The following is a 17,379-nucleotide window of genomic DNA, read 5'->3' as shown; positions in this document are numbered from 1 at the left end:
TGGTCTCTGCTGGTCTTTCAGGGTGATCTCTAACTTGGGGTAGAACACCTCCAATTCTACCAGCTTGGGTAAGTGGTAACCCTCACGTTGATAGGTTCATTTTGTATGCTTGCAATGCAGGCATCATCTGTCGAGATGATGAAGCAGCATAAAACTATTGGCCAACTATCTGGGGTGGGACTACATGAGGCTCTGTGGTTTCTCACTGTCTCGAATGAGGACCAACGAGAGAGGTGCGTGCATGTTTGGTTTAACACGAATGGCTACCGATCACGCCTGTCTCCGTGAGTCAAATCCCCTTGTCACGGGCTGGAGGGCACCACATTTCTACTATCTGACTAGTGAGATGCCATTCCCCGTAAGATAGGACCCATGACCCGCCCCCCTTTTCTTTTTTGAGTCAGCGACATTTTCTGGGTTTTTATTATTTTGTGGATAATGGGACTTGAAGTCTAGGCCTGGGCACTGTCACTGAGCACTGTGACTCAAAGCTACCACCCTACCCTTTGAGCCCCAGCCCCACTTCCAGTTTTCTAGAGGTTAATTGGAGATAAGAGTCTCCGGTTCCTTTGTGCCTGGGCTGGCTTTGAACCTTGATCCTCACATCTCAGCCTCTTGAGGAGCTAGGATGACAGGCATAAGCCACCATTCCCAGCCTGTCTATGAAAACTTAAGCTTTTTGCTGCTGTTTTGGTTGTTTCTCAATTTTACCTTTCTTTTAAGTCCCCACCCCTCTCTCTTTGCTATTAGTCTTGCTCTTGAACTCAGAGCTTGGGTACAGTCTGAGAGCATTTGCTGTGCTTTACTTGCCTTTCCTATAATAATGATATGATAAGACCAAGAGATTAGCCCAATACAGTGACGTCACAATTTAGGGAATTATATATATGGTCTTTATTAAAAAGCAAGCTACTGGGCTGTGGGATTTGGCCTAGTGGTAGAGTGCTTGCCTACCATGCACCAAGACCCTGGTTCAATTCCTGGGTTCCACATACATAAAAATACCAGAACTGGTGCTGTAACTCAAGTGATAAACCTCTAGCCTACAGAATGGCCAAGGACAGAGGTCAGGTCCTGAGTTCAAGCCCCAGGACTGCTGGACTTCTGTCACAAAGACCAGGCCTTAACAGAATCAGAGTTTGCACCAATTTTGCTTTTTTTGTTTTTGTTTTTTTGGACTGTGGGGGGGAGGGGCGATGTGGTACAGCAAGACCCTGGGCTTGGGCACTGTCCCTGAGCTCTTTAGCTCAAGGCTAGTCCTCTACCACTTGAGCCACACTGCCACTTATACAATGCCATCCATCTTGCTTCTAGGAATTATAAACTTCGGTCAAGCTTACTGTATCTATGTAGACGAATAGGGTTTTATTCTAAGCTTCTATAAAATGTCTGATCCTCTCTAGCCTTGAGAAAGACCAAGGACACTGCTCAGGCTCTGAACTCAAGCCCAGGACTGGCACACACAAAAAAGTGTGAGCCTCTATATTATTCACAAATGGCTCAATGAATTTCCTTCTGATAAAAGCCATTTATTTTCTTGTGCCACACTTCTAAAACAGTAATTCGTAGATCCTCTCCAAAATAAATGTCCTTCCTTCCTTCCTTCCTTCCTTCCTTCCTTCCTTCCTTCCTTCCTTCTTTCCTCCCTGCCTCCCTCCCTCCCTCTCAAGGCCTAGAATGTTTGCTGAGGCCTCTACTATTTCAGGTACAGCTCAGAACCATAAGATTTGTATCCACTTAAATTATCCATCAAATAAAGGAGCAATCACTCAGCAGCATGATCCGTTCATGGAATACATTCCCCATGAGGAAGAGTAGGAACTAAGATTTTTTTTTCAAGTTGTCAAATCCAGACTTACATTGGTAAGTTTTGTTTCTTTTAACAAACAGTTAATTGATATTTAAAAATCTTATCTGCTTAATTAATCTTTGGGAAATCAAATGTTAAACTTAACGCTGTTGGGGGTTGAAATTTGAAACTATGAAAGTAAAAGAATCTCCAAATTTAACTTTCAAAATAATTAGTTAGAAATTAGAGTCAGGCATGGCTGCTCGCATTTGCAACCTTTTTTTTTTCATATAAAGAGGGGAATTTAATGGGGAAGTAGATGGTGAACTGACCGCCCAGGGACATAGTGTAGACTCAGAAGCTGACACTGTGACCCCGAGTGGCTCGCATGCTGGTTTTTTTGTTTTGTTTTGTTTTTGCATTTGCAACCTTTTATAGACTGAACTAGGATTACCTACAGTGTGTTGTGATTTATGGCTATCCAGACAAAAATTCACAACAATGCATCTCATTCAACAGCTGTACCCAGTTCATTTTACTTGTTATCTCAGCTCCACAAAAAGGACATAAAGATGGATTGTGGTGCAAACTGGCTTGGGAATACACATAAACCCTAATATAAAAAGAAGTGAAACAAAAGACCAGGGTGTGTGGCTCAACTAGTACAGAACCTACTAGCATGAATGTGAGCCTGAGTTTAAGCACAGGGAAAGACAGGAGGAAAGCATATGAAGGAATTAAAGAAAAAATGAAAAAAGCAGAAGAGAGGAGAAAGTGACAGGAGTTATTCAATAAGCACATACCTCAATACAAGAAGGGTTAGAAATGAATCTGTTTTCTTATCATTTTTCTGCTACTTCACCACTTACAAAATCCAATGACCTGTTGTTGCCTATTTTAATAATGTTTGTCTATTTTCCCACCAGAGAAACCAGAAGAGGAGCTATGGCTGAACTGGTAGAGCAACAGCCTTCAGCAAAAATGTTTAAGATCAGTGCCTAGGCTCTGAGTTCAAGCTGCAATATCTGTCCACACATACAAAGAAAATGTATCCCCAAACGTGTGTTCCTCCATGTTCTTTGCTGAACACAGGGACAAAAGGTGTGGAAATAGATGTTCCTTCTGTGCACAATTTGTAATAAGTGTTATCTTCTGTCAGATTTTCTATTAAAACCCAATCTGGAAATACTAAGTCATCTGAGTTATAATGCATGGACCACACAATAAAGTGAGAAATTTTGGGAAAACAGTGGAGAAAAAGATGCTCAAATCATCACACTCTTTTCCCATCTAATAATCCCCAAACCATCATGGAGATGACCTCAACACCAGTCTCATAGAGCCAGAGCTCATTTCTGAGAAGAAATGAGAAAGTATAGTTTTGGCCAGTCCTGGGCCTTGAACTCAGGACCTGAACACTGTCCTTGGGCTTCCTCAAGGATAGCTCTACCACTTGAGCCATTGCACCACATCCGGCTTTTCCTGTGTATGTGGCATGGAAGAATCGAACCCGGGTCTTCATGCATGCTACCATGCACTCTACCATGAGGGTAACACCCAGTCTCCTGTGTGGGTTCTAGGAACACTGAGCTATACTTTTTCGGTGAATAATTTTTGACATTTCTTACATTCATATGGTTTCTCTCCTGTCTGTGTTCTCTGATGGACACTGAGGTATGCCATCTTCTTGAGAAACTTTCCACATTTGTTTCATTCATAGTATTTCTCTCTTGTATGTTAATGAGTTGTGAGCTGTGCCTTCCTGCATTCATAAGGCTTTGATCCCAAATGGATTTCCTAATGCACCAGATGTGACTCCTGCTTGAAACACTCGTCCTTTATAATCTAAGGGTTCTCTCTTGCATGGGTTCTCTGATGCAAACTGAGTTCTTATCTACTTGAAAGATTTTCCACATTTATTATTCCTAAAGTATTTCAGGTCTGTAAATTCTCCTATGTCTACTGAGAATTGAGGTCCGGTTAAGGTCTTTCCACACAGTTTACATTCATAAGGTTTTTCTCCTGTATGAATTCTTATATGCCTCCTGAGATATGATTTCTGGGTGAAGGATTTGGTACATTCCTTACATTCAAATGGTTTCTCTCCTGTGTGTGTTCTCGAATGGCTTTTCAAATTTGTCTTATGTCTGGAGGATTTGTCACATTCCTTACATTCAAAGGGCTTCTCTCCTGTGTGTGTTCGCTGATGGGAAGAGAGGTAGGACTTTTGTCTGAAAGACTTTTCACATTCTCTACAGTTATAAGGTTTCTCACTGGTGTAAATTCTATGATGTACACCGAGATATGACTTCCACTTGAAGGTCTTTCCACTTTGGTTGCATTCATAAGGTTTCTTTTTGGTGTGAGTACTCTGATGTCTGATCAGAGCTGTCAACTGCATGGAAATTTTCCTAAGTCCTTCATCCAGAGGGTTTCTCTTCTGTGGGTGTTTGAGTTTGGGAAGTTGGGTGTGACTTCTGAGAGACAGATTTTGCACACTGGCTGTACTCATCGGATTGCACCTCTGGATATTTGCTCTGACATTTTGGAATGGATCTTTTCTTCCTTGAAGAATCCTCACATTCTCCACATGGATTCTCCCCGTTGTACATTTTTTTATGTGAAGTGACTGTAGATCTTAAGGACAATCTTCTTCCACATTCAAATGGTTTTTCTAATGCAGGAGATGTGATCTCTGCTTCAAAGACAGTTTATAATCTCAGGGTTCTCTCTTGCATGGGTTGTCTGATGCAAAATGAGTTCTTATGTAGTTGAAAGATTTTCTCATTTATTATTTCTAAAGTATCTCACGTGTGTGAATTCTCCTATGTCTTTTGAGATGTGAGTTCCGGCTAAAGGCCTTTCCACACTGTTGACATTCATAAGGTTTCTCTCCTGTGTGAATTCTTGTATGTATGTTGAGAGGGGATTTCAAGTAGAAGGACTTGTTACATTCCTTACATTCAAAGGGTTTCACTCCTGTGTGTATTCTCTCATGTAAAAGGAGGTGTACTTTCTTTCTGAAAGACTTTCCACATGTTGTGCATTCATAAGGTTTCTCTCCTGTGTGTGTTCTCCAGTGGTTTTTCAAACTTGTCTTGTATCTGAAGGATTTGTCACATTCCTTACACTGGAAGGGTCTCTCTCCTGTGTGTGTTCGCTGATGGGAAGAGAGATATGACTTTCGTCTGAAATACTTTTCACATTGGTTACACTTATAAGGTTTCTCACCTGTGTGAATTCTATAATGCATATTAAGATATGACTTCATCATGAAGGTCTTTCCACATTGGTTGCATTCATAAGGTTTATTCTCGGTGTGAATCCTTGTACGTATATTGAGATCTGATTTCAGGGTGAAAGATTTGTCACATTCCTTACATTCAAAGGGTTTCTCTGGTCTGTGTGTTCGCTGATGGGAAGAGAGGTTTGACTTTTGTCTGAAAGACTTTTCACATTTGTTACACTTATAAGGTTTCTCATCTTTGTGAATTCCGTGATGCAAAGTGAGGTTTGACTTATTTCTGAAAGATTTTCCACATGTGTTGCATTCATAAGGTTTCTCATCTGTGTGAATTCTATAATGCACATCAAGATATGACTTCCACTTGAAGGTCTTTCCACATTGATTGCATTCATAAGGTTTCTTTTCTGTGTGAGTTCTCTGGTGTTTGTTAGAGCTGACACCTGGGTGGAAATATTCCTATGTCTGTGTCCACAGGGTTTCTCTTCTGTGGGTGTTTGAGTTTGGGAAGTTGGGTGTGACCTCTGAGAGACAGATTTTGCACACTGGCTGAACTCATTGGAATGCACCTCTGGATATTTGCTCTGACATTTTGGAATGGATATTTTCTTCCTTGAAGAATCCTCACATTCTCCACATGGATTCTCCCCGTTGTACATTTTCTCATGTGCAGTGACTGTAGATCTTAAGGACAATCTTCTTCCACATACAGTACTTTCAGGTGTTTTCCTTCCTTCCTGGTGTATCTCATGGGCAAGGGGAACAAGCCTATCATAGTCTTCTGTGTATTCATTATGGTCTTTAGTGGATTCTCCCACATCAACACAATTATGTCTAAACGATATGGCCTCTGGGTTTAATACCTTCTCTTCTCCACCATATTTCAAGTACTGCAGCTCATCTGGACTTTCATCATTTTGAGTGAAATGGTCAGAGTATCTGAGGGATTGTTCAGTTGCGGGAGACACAGCAGGCCTGTATGCAGCATACATCCCTTCGGGCTTACTGGAGAGAAACATGCTCTGACACTCAATGAGCTTGTCAGTCCTCAACCCTAAGGAATCCCCATTATTCCTCATCAGCTGTGGCTTCTGTTTTGAACTCAACTTAAAAGTTGGTACTAATCTCACTCTTTTCTCCTCTGTGTTACTATACATACTCTCTATTTCACACACACATTCAGCTGGATTTTCCTCACAGGTTTGGGTCATTGCCTCCATCTTTTGGATATCTAGAATGAGTCATGGAAAAAAAAATACAAATGAGAACCAAAGAACCTGCAACGGGAAGGTATAGACTTTTTCTTGCATCCTCACTGTTAAGAGCTTTTAAAATATTGAAGCAGGAATTGATTTATGAGAAATATATGCTTTTCTATCTAGTGTTTTAGTTAAGAAAGTAATACTGATATTTTACAGAGAAAAATGTTTTTGTGTGTTTCCTTTTTTTTTTACATCAGAGGAATATTTCCTCAAATTCCTCAACTTTGTACTGATAAAATTTTGAGCTCAATACTTACCTTCGTTATTTATTTTCTTTCAAATATTATTAGCTTGATCATGGGAGAAAAGCTGCTTTCTTTACATTCACATTTTTGAAATATCTAATACATTATGCTGCTGTGTTTCTGAACCATTAGGTGACACTTTGCCTTTCACATAATGGTTTATGCATTCAGTTCTAACTACTCATTATGAATTATTGAGGTATCTGTGGGAATTTTAAATTTTGTGTTTCTCTATCTTAGACAAAGTCTCATGAAAATTCCATCCTAACACTCCTGCTCGTCATAACCATGGAAAACCAAAGATACTCCAGATCACCACCTAGTTAATTATCCTTATTAGACTAAAAGCTTTGGTTTTGGACCTCAGTCTCTGCCCACCACTGATAAACTATTTTGGATTTCAGAGTAGAACAGCTCTGATGTATTCCTTCTTTCCGCACACCTGCATACTCCTAGTTTCCAATAAAATTAAATCTCTTTGCCCTCTTTCTTTCTTCCTTTTTTTGTCAGTTGTGGGACTAGAACTTAGGGCCTGGACACTCTCCTTGATTTCTTCAGCCAACACTACTGCACTACCACTTTAACCCACAGGGTCACTTTCAGCTTTCTGGGGGTTATTTAGAGAGCAGTGTCTAAAGGACTTTCATTCCTGGGCAGGCTTTGAACCGAGATCAGCAGAACTCACACTCCTGAGTAGCTAGGATTACATGTGTAATCCAGCAGCACCTGGCAGAAAATGAATTCTCATTTTCTACATTATTCACTTTATTCGTTTTGTTCCATAGTGACTTCCACAAAAAGAAAGAAATTGCTAACTTTACTGACACAGACAAATTAGTAGGTCTCCATATGAATTCTTGTTTCACAGGCCTTTGACACAAGGATCACCTACCTTTCTGACACACACAGGACACAGGGAAACTAGCAATATTATCCCTCCATATAGCACAAGAAGAACTTACCCTCTGAGTACAGGCCTCAGTATCACTACATATGATGATGTAACTCACCTGTGAAGTTCTGGTCAGAGGCTCCCCATGGTTCTGTACCTTGCTCCAGCTTGGCAATCAATGGAGGTTTAGCAAAACAGTGCCCTGCTAATAAGAAGTAGTGGAGAACTATTGCTCATGCTGGGTCATCACTGCTCTAGGATGTCACACATATTGTTCACAAGGCTGATCCTAAATCTTGTTTCTCTTATCTCACTGGTTGCATGGTTGACAAGCCTAGGACTTTGCATTCAGTTGGCTAAGTAATTGTCTGGCATGAACTTAGATCTCTTGCTTCAAGCTACAATTCTATCAGTTTGAGTCCAGGAACCACTTCCAGTTCTGAGTAGTTAACTGGAGATAAGAGCCTCATGGGGATTTTTCTGCCATTGATGACATCAACCCCAAATTCTCAGATTTCAGCCCCCTAAAGAGCCAGGTTTACAGGAGTGATGCACTGAAATCAGTGCCTGATTTAGCGTGCAAATCCTGTCGACTGGAATCTTACACTCCAATAAGACAAATAGTCATAAATCCACTACAAACAATGACATTGACCTTGTACATTATTATGATTTTTGCTCACCCAAGGACACCAAGTTGCTGTAGGTTTCTAGCATGACATCCCTGTACATGGTTCTCTGGGCAATGTTCAGGATCTGCCACTCCTGCCAGCTGAAGTCCACAGCCACATCATCAAATGACACCAGCTTCTGTAACAGCACATTTCCATCAAGTCATTAGCCCCGAGGCATAAGAATACCAAGTGTGAAAATGCACTCTTCTATGTATATGTCTTATCTTACATCAAATGTTTGGAGCTTGCTCTGTTATCTAGAGAGTAGGGTAAAGAAAAATTAAACCAGAAATGTTTGTCTCTATTAACTTAGCAATTAGTATTACAATGTTTCTGCTGGTAGGATTACACATAAAGAAGCAATGCTGAGGAGTTTATAACCTGGAAGGATATAATTACCTATACATAGGTGTCTGAAAGACTTCCTTAGCTTAATTTGATAAAATTATTATTTCTCAGGATAACCAGGAAGTAAACAAATTATTTTTCCATATTTTCATATTTTTCCTAACTGAATATCCTAATTTGGTCTTTTATAAAGAGCTCTTGTAAGAAAGCAGAACAGATTCAAGACATCACATGGAACACATATCCAATTCAGACATCTATGACAAGTAGAGTGTCCAGGGGAATGATTAAGTGAGTGACAATACACAAGAATGTAGCTCATGGGCCAGGAGTGTAGCATAGTCGTAGAGTAGTTGCCTAGCTTGAACGAAGCCCTGGGTTCAAATCCTCCATACCTCATACAACTGAAAGAAAAGCCAGAAGTGGCACTGTGGTTCAAGTGGTGAAGTGCTAGACTTGAAAAACCAGAGGACAGTGCCCATCCCTTGAGTTCTAGCCTCAGGACTGGCAAAAAAAGGAAAAAAAAAAACAAGAAAGAAAAGAAAAAGGAAAAAAATGAAGCTAATGAAGAGCTTGGAATGTGGCTTAGTACGGAAGTGATTGCCCAGCATTCATGAAGCTCTGAGTTCGATTGCTCACTATCACATAAATCGAGGAAGCCAGAAATGGTGCTCTGGCTCATGTGGTAAAGGGCTAGTCCCAAGTCCAAGAGTTCAAGCCTCAACAATAAGAAAGTAGGGAATGATTGATGGAGCACTTAAAAGTTATGACTTCTCACAATAAAAATATCCTATCTTGTACTACCAGTGGCTACTCAGAAGGCTGAGACATGAGGACTGAGGTTCAAAGCCAGCTCCTGAATAAAAGGACACTCATCTCCAGTTAACCTCAAGAAAATGGGAAGTGGGCCTTGGTTCCATGGTAAGGGTGGTGGCCTTGAGCTAAAGAGCTCAGGGACAGTGCTCAGGCTCACTTTCAGTCCCATGACCCAACAAAAAAAAACAAAAAAAGTCACTGTTGGGAGTTTGGCCTAGTGGTAGAGTGCCTGCCTAGCTTGCACAAAGACCAGGGTTTGATTCCACGGTACCACAGATACAGAAAAAAAGGCAGAGCTGGTGCTGAGGCCCAGGTGGTAGAGAAAGTCCAAGGACAGTGCTCAGGCCCTGAGCTTATGCCCAGAACTGGCCAAGAAAAAAAAAATCTTTTGGGCTTTTGTTCCTGGGACTGGCTTTGAACCTGATCCTCAGATCTCAGCCTCCTGAGTAGCTAGGATTTCAAGTGTGAGCCACTGCACACAGCCTGCTACTAAAGTTCTAAAGATGGAACTGTGGTCACCCATACCAGATACTTCCTAATTAAAAAAGGAAAATGTAGTGCCAGCACAAATTTTTGTGACCTTTGCTACCTCCTACAGATGGAATGAAGGTTGGAAGGGTCTAAACAGTTTCCTGACCAAGTTAGCCATGTAATAGGCCTTCATGGGAGAATGTGGACAAATGTATAGGAGTTTCAGGAATATTCAAGAAGACACAAATGTGAAATACAACCACCACCTGCAGGGCAAAGAAAAGAAAAGAAAGAGGGATTTGATCTAAAAATAACAGAACATTTTAAAAGATGGAATAAAATATCTTACTAATTTCTTGAACAGAGTGTAAAGGAGAGGTTAAAAGGACTGCTCAGGGCCTGAGCACTGTCCTTGGGCTTTCCTTAAGATTAGTGCTCTACCACTTAAGCCTTAGCACCACTTGCAGCTTCTCTATGTATGTGGTAACTAGGAATTGAACCCTGGCCTTCATGCATACTACACAAGCTCTCTACTACTAGATCAAACTCCCAGACCCCAAAAGGAGAGACTATTGACTCCCTCACTGAACCCAATACATATGAATAATGACCAACAGTTCTTCCAATCCAGACATGCTTGACAATACTGGAGATGAATGCTGGCTGAACACAAAAGCTCAAGCCCAGGACTGGTAAAACAATTAATTAATCAATTAATTAATTAAATTTCTAGTTAATTCTTCATGAAGAAAACAGTTAAACTATCAGACTAGATTATAGCTACTACATCATAAATAACCTTTTGATGGCCGGGAGTTTGGCCTAGTGGTAGAGTGCCTGCCTAGAATGCACAAAGGTCCGGTTTTGATTCCTTGGTACCACATATGCAGAAGAAAGCCCGAAGTGGTGCTGAGGCACAAGTGGTAGAGCTCTAGCTTGTGAAAGTCCAAGGACAGTGCTCAGGCCCTGAGCTCCAGCCCAGGACAGGCAAAAACAAACAGACAAACAATAAAAGGAACTCTGAAGCTGAGAGTTTAAAGCTCCACCCTGGGCTGGCAGTTTTGCCTAGTGGTTAAAGTGCTTGCCTAGCATGCACGAAGACCGGGGTTCGATTCCTATGTACCACATACGTAGACAAAAAGCCGAAAATGGTGCTGAGGCTCAAGTGGTGGAGCTGTAGCCTTGAGAAAGTCTAGGACAGTGCTCAGGCCCTGAGCTCAAGCCCAGGACTGGCAAAAAAAAAAAAAAAGCTAAGGGACAGTGCCCAGGCTCTAAGTTCAGGCCCAGCTACTAGCACTAAAGCTCCACCCTGCCAGCATTCAGAATGCTGAAAGCTGGCCAAGAAGGGTTAAAACAGCAACTCTGGAGTGTTCAGAGACTGAGATCACACCTCTTCCTTAGTGCTGGAAAGGCTGGGAACCAAACCTGTGGATGCTGTTGACCTTGAAGGCTAGCTAAGGAGGATTTCATGTCGGGACTTTGTGTGGTCTATAGTGTCCTGTCTTAAAAGAATAAAAGTTGGTTTGCACTAGGATGCAAAAGGAAACAATCCCTGGCTTTCTTTTTTTTTTTTTTTTGCCAGTCCTGGGCTTGGGCTCAGGGCTTGAGCACTGTCCTTGGACTTTCTCAAGGCTAGAGCTCTTCCGCTTGAGCCTCACCACCACTTCCGGCTTTTTTCTATGTATGTGGTACCGAGGAATCGAACCTGGGTCTTCATGCATGCTAGGCAAGCACTTTAACCACTAGGCCAAACTCCCAGCCAATCCCTGCGCTTTCTGTCTGTCTCTGTGGCTACCCAGATTGAATAAGGGTTTACATCATGAGTAAAAAAAAAAAAAGAATAAAAGAATAAAAGCCTCTTAAAACTCTGTTTTGGCTCTGATTGAAATATTAATCTAGATGTTTTATGTTTTTCATGTATCCATTGCAACCTTCCCTCTGTGAACTAAATATGCTTGCTTGCTGGGACTCTAGGCCCAAAGGCTAGTCAAACTTGAGAAGCCCAGTTTTTCTTTTACTGCTCTATTTTTTTATCTCTTCTTCTTTTTTTTCTTTAATTTTCTTTGTGTCTGGAATCCAGTACAAGTGTCTCAGTTTATAGTTAGCAACAATTTTCCTATATAATGGGTGAGAAAAATGTCAATTCTGGCTAGGTGCAGTGGCTCTCGCCTGTAATCCTAGCTACTAAAGCGGCTGAGATCTGAGATCAAGGTTCAAACCTAGCCCCGGGACAAAATAACCTAACAGTCTTCTCTCCAATTCAACCCAAGAACACAGCAAGTGGCTCCAGGGTAGGGCAGTAGCCTCTAGCTGAAGAGCTCAGGGACAATGCCCAGGCCCAGGGATAGAATGGTGAGGCTTGAGCTGATAAGTTCAGGGATAGGACCCAGGTTAAGTTCAAGGCCCATTGTCTACAAAAAAATAGGACTGGTATCTTGGCCTAGTGGTAAAGTGCTTGGCTCACATGCATGAAGGCCCGTGTTTGATTCCTCAGGACCACCTACATAGAAAAAAAAAAAAAGCTGGAAGTGGTGCTGAGTTTCAAGTACTAGAATTCTAGCCTTGAGAAAGTTCAAGGATAGTGCTCATGCCCTAATCTCAAGCCCAGGACTGGCAAAATTAATCAATAAATAAGTAAATGAGTGGATGAATGTAAAAAAAAAATGTTACTTCTGGCAGGAGTTTGGCCTAGTGGCAAGAGTGCCGGCCTAGCATACAGGTTTGATTCATCAGTGCAACATACTCAGGAATGGTAAAAAAAAAAAAAAAAAGAAAGAAAGAAAGAAAGAAAGGAAGAAAGAAAGAAAAGAAAAGAAAATGTCAATTCCAATAGCCAAAGGAAAATTGATCAATAAGAAAACTAGTTCCTGGCAGGGAGTTTGGCCTAGTGGAACAGTGCTTGCCTATCATGTATAAAGACCCGGGTTCAATTCCTCAGTATCACACACACAGAAAAAGCTGCACAAAATGAATCCAAAACAAGATTATTTGAAGAAAAGAAAAAGGTGAGATATATGACCAAGAGGTGGGGCCAGAAAAGCATAGCCCAGTGGTAGAGTACTTGCCTAGCATGCAGGAAGACCCAGATTTGATTCCTCAGACAGTGTCACATACACAGAAAAAGCCAGAAGTGATGCTGTGGCTCAAGTGGTGGAGTGCTAGCCTTGAGGAGAGCCCAAGCACAGAGCTGAAGCCCTAAGTCCAAGCCCCAGAACTGGCCAAAAGAGAAGGAATGAAAAATAAAGAAGGAAGGAAGAGGGATGGAGAATAAGAAAAATAAATTGGGGCACATGTAGCCTAATTTCCAAGTAAGACACAAACCACAAAACTGTCCAAGAAGCATGTATGGAGAGGAATTTGTACACATGCAGCTTACTCTCTCTTCTAGCACACTTGAAGTTGTGTGTGAACACACTATTTCAGCTGCTCCACTAGCATTTCATTAAGCTACATTTATTTATGTTACTCATGGGGATGTGATGTCTCACTCTCTGCTAGTAAACCTTCCATGAGAGTCCCTTCCCCGTTGTCACTGAATCACATGACAAGTGTGGCTACTTTTTCTTACATCAGAAAAATTAAAAACAACCGGAATTAAATTAGCACTCAATGTAGACAGAATGTAAGATTTTATAATCTGTTCAATAGAATACCATCTTTATCTCTTTGTTTTTAAATCTACAAAACAGTTTCACAAAATGAAAGGTAAAACCCAGAGAAATAAAAAGCAACTCACCACAGATCTTCTCATTTTTTCTTGCTTTTGACAATGCACAGAAGTTTCTGGAAGCATGGCTGGGAGAAAAAGCAAATGAGGTGATTAGGACAGAGTCTGTGTGGTTTTGCCCTATTTTTTCCTGCACAACACAGGCTATTTAGGCTGGAGAAGCATAAAGCCTTCTTATAGACTCTTTTATATCTCATGAATAGCAATAAACTCTCTGCTAAAGAAGAATCCAGTCCATTAGATGGTACATAGATAGTATAAAAGCAATTCATTTCTAGATTAATAGATATACAGAATTCGTAAAGGCTAATGTTCGCTTGGGTGGGAATGTGGCCTAGTGGTAGAGTGTTTGCCTAGTATGCATGAAGCCCTTGGTTTGATACCTTTGTACCACAGGCACAGAAAAAAGCCAGAAGTGGTGCTGTGGCTCATGTGGTAGAGCTGTAGCCTTGAAAAAGCTCAAGGACACTGTCCATGCCCTGAGTTCAAGTCCAGAACTGGCAAAAAGCTACTGACAACAAATGTTTCCACATAAAAGAATTAACTAAAAATTAACTAAGAATTAACAAAAAGAAAATCAAACCTTCATTAAAACTAGTTTTTACTGAAATACACGGAGGCATGTATGAATGATTACTTTATTAATTCAAAGGTATCCAAGGACTGCACTGACCATTTGTGTATTACCTCATTCATTTACATACTAAATACCACAAGAAACATGCATTTATAACTCAGTATTCTTTACACAGACTTATACAGGAGAAGTGTATATGCTATGCAAGTCTTGTGTTAAAATGTTTCAATAATGGCTATCAAATGGCACATTTCCGTATATTCAAACACTCAGAGTACCCTTGCAATTTGCCATTTAACCTGCCATCGGTAAAGACAATGCAAGTCCTTAATGCTGACTTTCCTAAAAGTCAAATAAAGGACGTTGGCCAGCCTGCTGGAGACACAGGGCTTAATAAAGATGCCACATAGAATACCGGTCAAAGGAGTGTCTCAATCCAACCCACACATCCTGAGTAAGAGAACCAGAAGATGATAGTCTTTTCTCGGGTCCTTTTCTGCCTGGACTGGCTTTGATCCTTGATCCTCAGACCTCAGCCTCCTGAGTATCTCAGATTACAAGCATGAGCCACATGCTTGTGAGACTTTAGTGCCTGAGCTGGCTTTGAACCACAATTCTCAGATCTCAGCCTCCAGAGAAGCTAGGATTACAGGCGTCAGACATCACAGCCAGCTTGGACATTTTCTAATGGAAAATAACGTGAATTTTACAAAGAATAACAAAAAATGAAAATCTTCTCTTGAGTCTTCAAGTGAGGTTGTTTTTGCTATGAAAGACAACAGGAATCACACAGCACTCTCTCTCAGTCATGGAGGGAAATGCACAGCTCCTGCTTCTCCTGGTCTGCAGGGCCCAGCTTGCTTTCCCGGCGTCCAGAGCCAGTTTCTGGCACCTGGAGGAGACCCGAGAGCTGATGGCAGCGACACTCATGAACCCCGAGTGGAGGAACACGTGGAGGTCGACTCTGCTCCCGTGCCCCAGCCCCGGCTCCCCACCTGACATGGGCTCCACAGCCTGAGATCCGTTCAAGTACAGCTGGGCGCCTGCCTCGGAGACTCCAACCTAGAGAAGGCCATGTGAGTCATCTGAGGAATCCAGCAGGAAGAGACACACGCGGGGATTTTCAAAGGGAAAACACCAAGCTGTGGGCAGGGATGCACACACAAGGAGATCTTCTGCTTTCCGACCCCGCCTCAAAGCAAACTGCCTCCAATACCAAGGTCCCTGCCGAGAAACTACAACTCCCACAATGCACGGCGGCACCTTGGCGGAAGTGGGCTCCTTTCAGAGGTTCCACCACTGTCAGAACCTAGGTCCCAGGTGTGGCTGCATGTATTGGAAAGTTTCTCTCCCTGGTTGGGAGCCGAGGTGAATTTCTTCTTCTGTTGTACCCGAGTTCCTAGAACCCCGAAAAACCACCAGAGGCCACAGTCAAAGCTAAAAAGCAAGGGTTGTTTATTACGAGTCTAGACTCGGACCTCAGCCGATCCGTAACCAGCAACGCTAAGAGGCCCTGAACAAGGATTTTACACAGCTTTTATAGGGGAATTCCATCGTTAAAATCACCCGATTGGCTGTGTGGTAACTCAAACCACTGGTCGCTTTAAGATTAATCAGAGCTCAGGTGTGTAACCACTGAGCATCAAGCTGTGGCCACCTGGGGTTCAAGTACATGGGCCCTGAGCAAGGGGGGAGGGGGTCATTCCCAGAACACTTCAAATTACTGTTTGCCTCTGGAAGCATTGTAAGACCAAGCAGGAAATGGAAGCGTATGGGGAGCACTAGATAAGCTGACTTGTAATTTTTTTCTTTTTTTCGTCAGTTGAGGGTCTTGAACTCTGGGCCTGGGCCTTGTCCCTGAGTTCCTCAGCTCCAGGCTACCGCCCAGCCCTGGGTGCCATGGTGCCCCTCCGGTGTTCTGGAGGTTAAATGGACATAAGAGTCTCCAGGATTTGAAAGCCGGGGCTGGTTTTGAACCGCAGTCTCAGATCTCAGCCTCCTGGGAATTTAGGAATACAGGCTGAGCCACCACCTCTGGCTTTGGCTTTTTAATTCCTAGATGTAATAATGCCCTTGAGGTTATGAGACTACATTGGTTTTGGTTTTCTTGGAGTGTAAAGTATGTCTCTGTTTCCCTTTCAAGTTTTGAGTATCTTCTCTGTCCCTTTGAAAAGATATTTGTAGGCCAGGACCTAAACTAATTCCTGGATAATTTTCTACTGCTCTAATGTTTACACTGGAATAAAATAGCTGGATTGTTATAGTAAGAACCCAGTTTTAGATATAATTTTTTTTTGTGTGTGTGTTTTTGTTGTTGCTGTTTTATAGAACCTCAGCCTTTTCCCAAAATTGGAGGTTGTGGCCTGTGCAGACCCCAACCCCGTTTCTGAAACAGCAAAGGTCAGTCGTTCTGTGAAGCAGCTTGTTTGCAGGCACAATCAGGGGATGTGGGATCTCCCCCCCCTCCCCCCACCTTCCCCAAAAAAACCTAGCCAAATATAAGAGCTGTGTGAGTTGTGTGTTATCCCCACCACGAGTCCAGACAGAACATGAAAAATCCAGCATAGAGAAATTGCATTGAAATCATGATGTGAGCCTGGAAATGGGACTGGCAGGAAGCCAAGGAGCCTGGCCTAGGACTGCTTGACCTTGGCTGTGGAGGAAAGAGGAAGACTCTTAATAGACATTGAAATTAAAAATCACTCACATGTTGAGTTTAGGATATTATATTTAGGGTCTTTATTCAAAAGCAGGCTGCTGGGCCGTGAGTTTGGTCTAGTGGAAAAGTGCTTGCCTAGCATGCATCAAGACCCTGGTTTGATTTCTCACTACCATTTATATACAGAAGCCAGAATTGGTACTGTAACTCAAGTTGTAAAGCTCTATCCTAGAGAAAGGCCAAGGACAGAGGTCAGGTCCTGAGTTCAAGCCCCAGGACTGCTGGACTTCTGTCACAAGACCAGGCCCTAACACAGTCAGAGCTTGTACCAAGTTTTATTTTTTTTGTTTGGTTTTTCGCGGCAGGGGGAGGGAGGTACGTGGAACAAGAAATACATGGGGCTTGGCAATGTCCCTGAGCTCTTTAGCTCAAGGCTAGTCCTCTACCACTTGTGCCACACTGCCACTTATACGATGCCATCCACCTTGCTTCGAGGAATTATAAACTTAGGTCAAGCTTACTGTATCTATGTAGATGAATGGGGTTTCATTCCAACCTTCTGTAAAATGTCTGAGCCTCTCTACCCTTGAGAAAGTCCAAGGACACTGCTCAGGTGCTGAGCTCAAGCCCAGGACTGGCACCTCCCCCCCAAAAAAGTGTCATCCACTGCATTAT

General features: G+C 42.2%; 1 protein-coding gene across 1 annotated transcript; it reads right to left on the bottom strand.

Annotated features, from left to right (window-relative positions):
* Positions 1–3,227: 3,227 nt before the first annotated feature.
* LOC150044773 (uncharacterized) lies at positions 3,228–13,534 on the bottom strand. Its single transcript, XM_090320731.1, has 6 exons — positions 13,478–13,534; positions 8,116–8,242; positions 7,551–7,634; positions 5,509–6,264; positions 4,598–5,272; positions 3,228–4,144 (listed from the first exon to the last, which is right to left on the bottom strand). Exons 1-6 carry the CDS (start codon positions 13,532–13,534, stop codon positions 3,684–3,686), a joined length of 2,160 nt encoding a protein of 719 aa, XP_090176857.1. The 3' UTR covers positions 3,228–3,683.
* Between the last annotated feature and the right edge of the window lie 3,845 nt (positions 13,535–17,379).

The sequence above is a fragment of the Megascapheus bottae genome, chromosome 29, assembly GCF_031878675.1.
Source record: "Megascapheus bottae isolate mThoBot1 chromosome 29, mThoBot2.hap1, whole genome shotgun sequence".
NCBI lineage: Eukaryota > Metazoa > Chordata > Mammalia > Rodentia > Geomyidae > Megascapheus > Megascapheus bottae.
This window is presented reverse-complemented; position numbering and strand designations above follow the sequence as displayed.

What these genes read in the sequence shown, in the direction of transcription:
- LOC150044773 (XM_090320731.1), bottom strand. Translation starts at nt 13,534, where the DNA reads ATGCTTCCAGAAACTTCTGTGCATTGTCAAAAGCAAGAAAAAATGAGA. An exon ending in ACCCACAGAAGAGAAACCCT is followed by an intron (nt 5,273 to 5,508) that starts GTGGACACAGAC and finishes GAATTCACAAAG; the next exon opens with ATGAGAAACCTTATAAGTGT. An exon ending in TAGGAGAATTCACACACGTG is followed by an intron (nt 4,145 to 4,597) that starts AGATACTTTAGA and finishes CTCACACCAAAA; the next exon opens with AGAAACCTTATGAATGCAAC.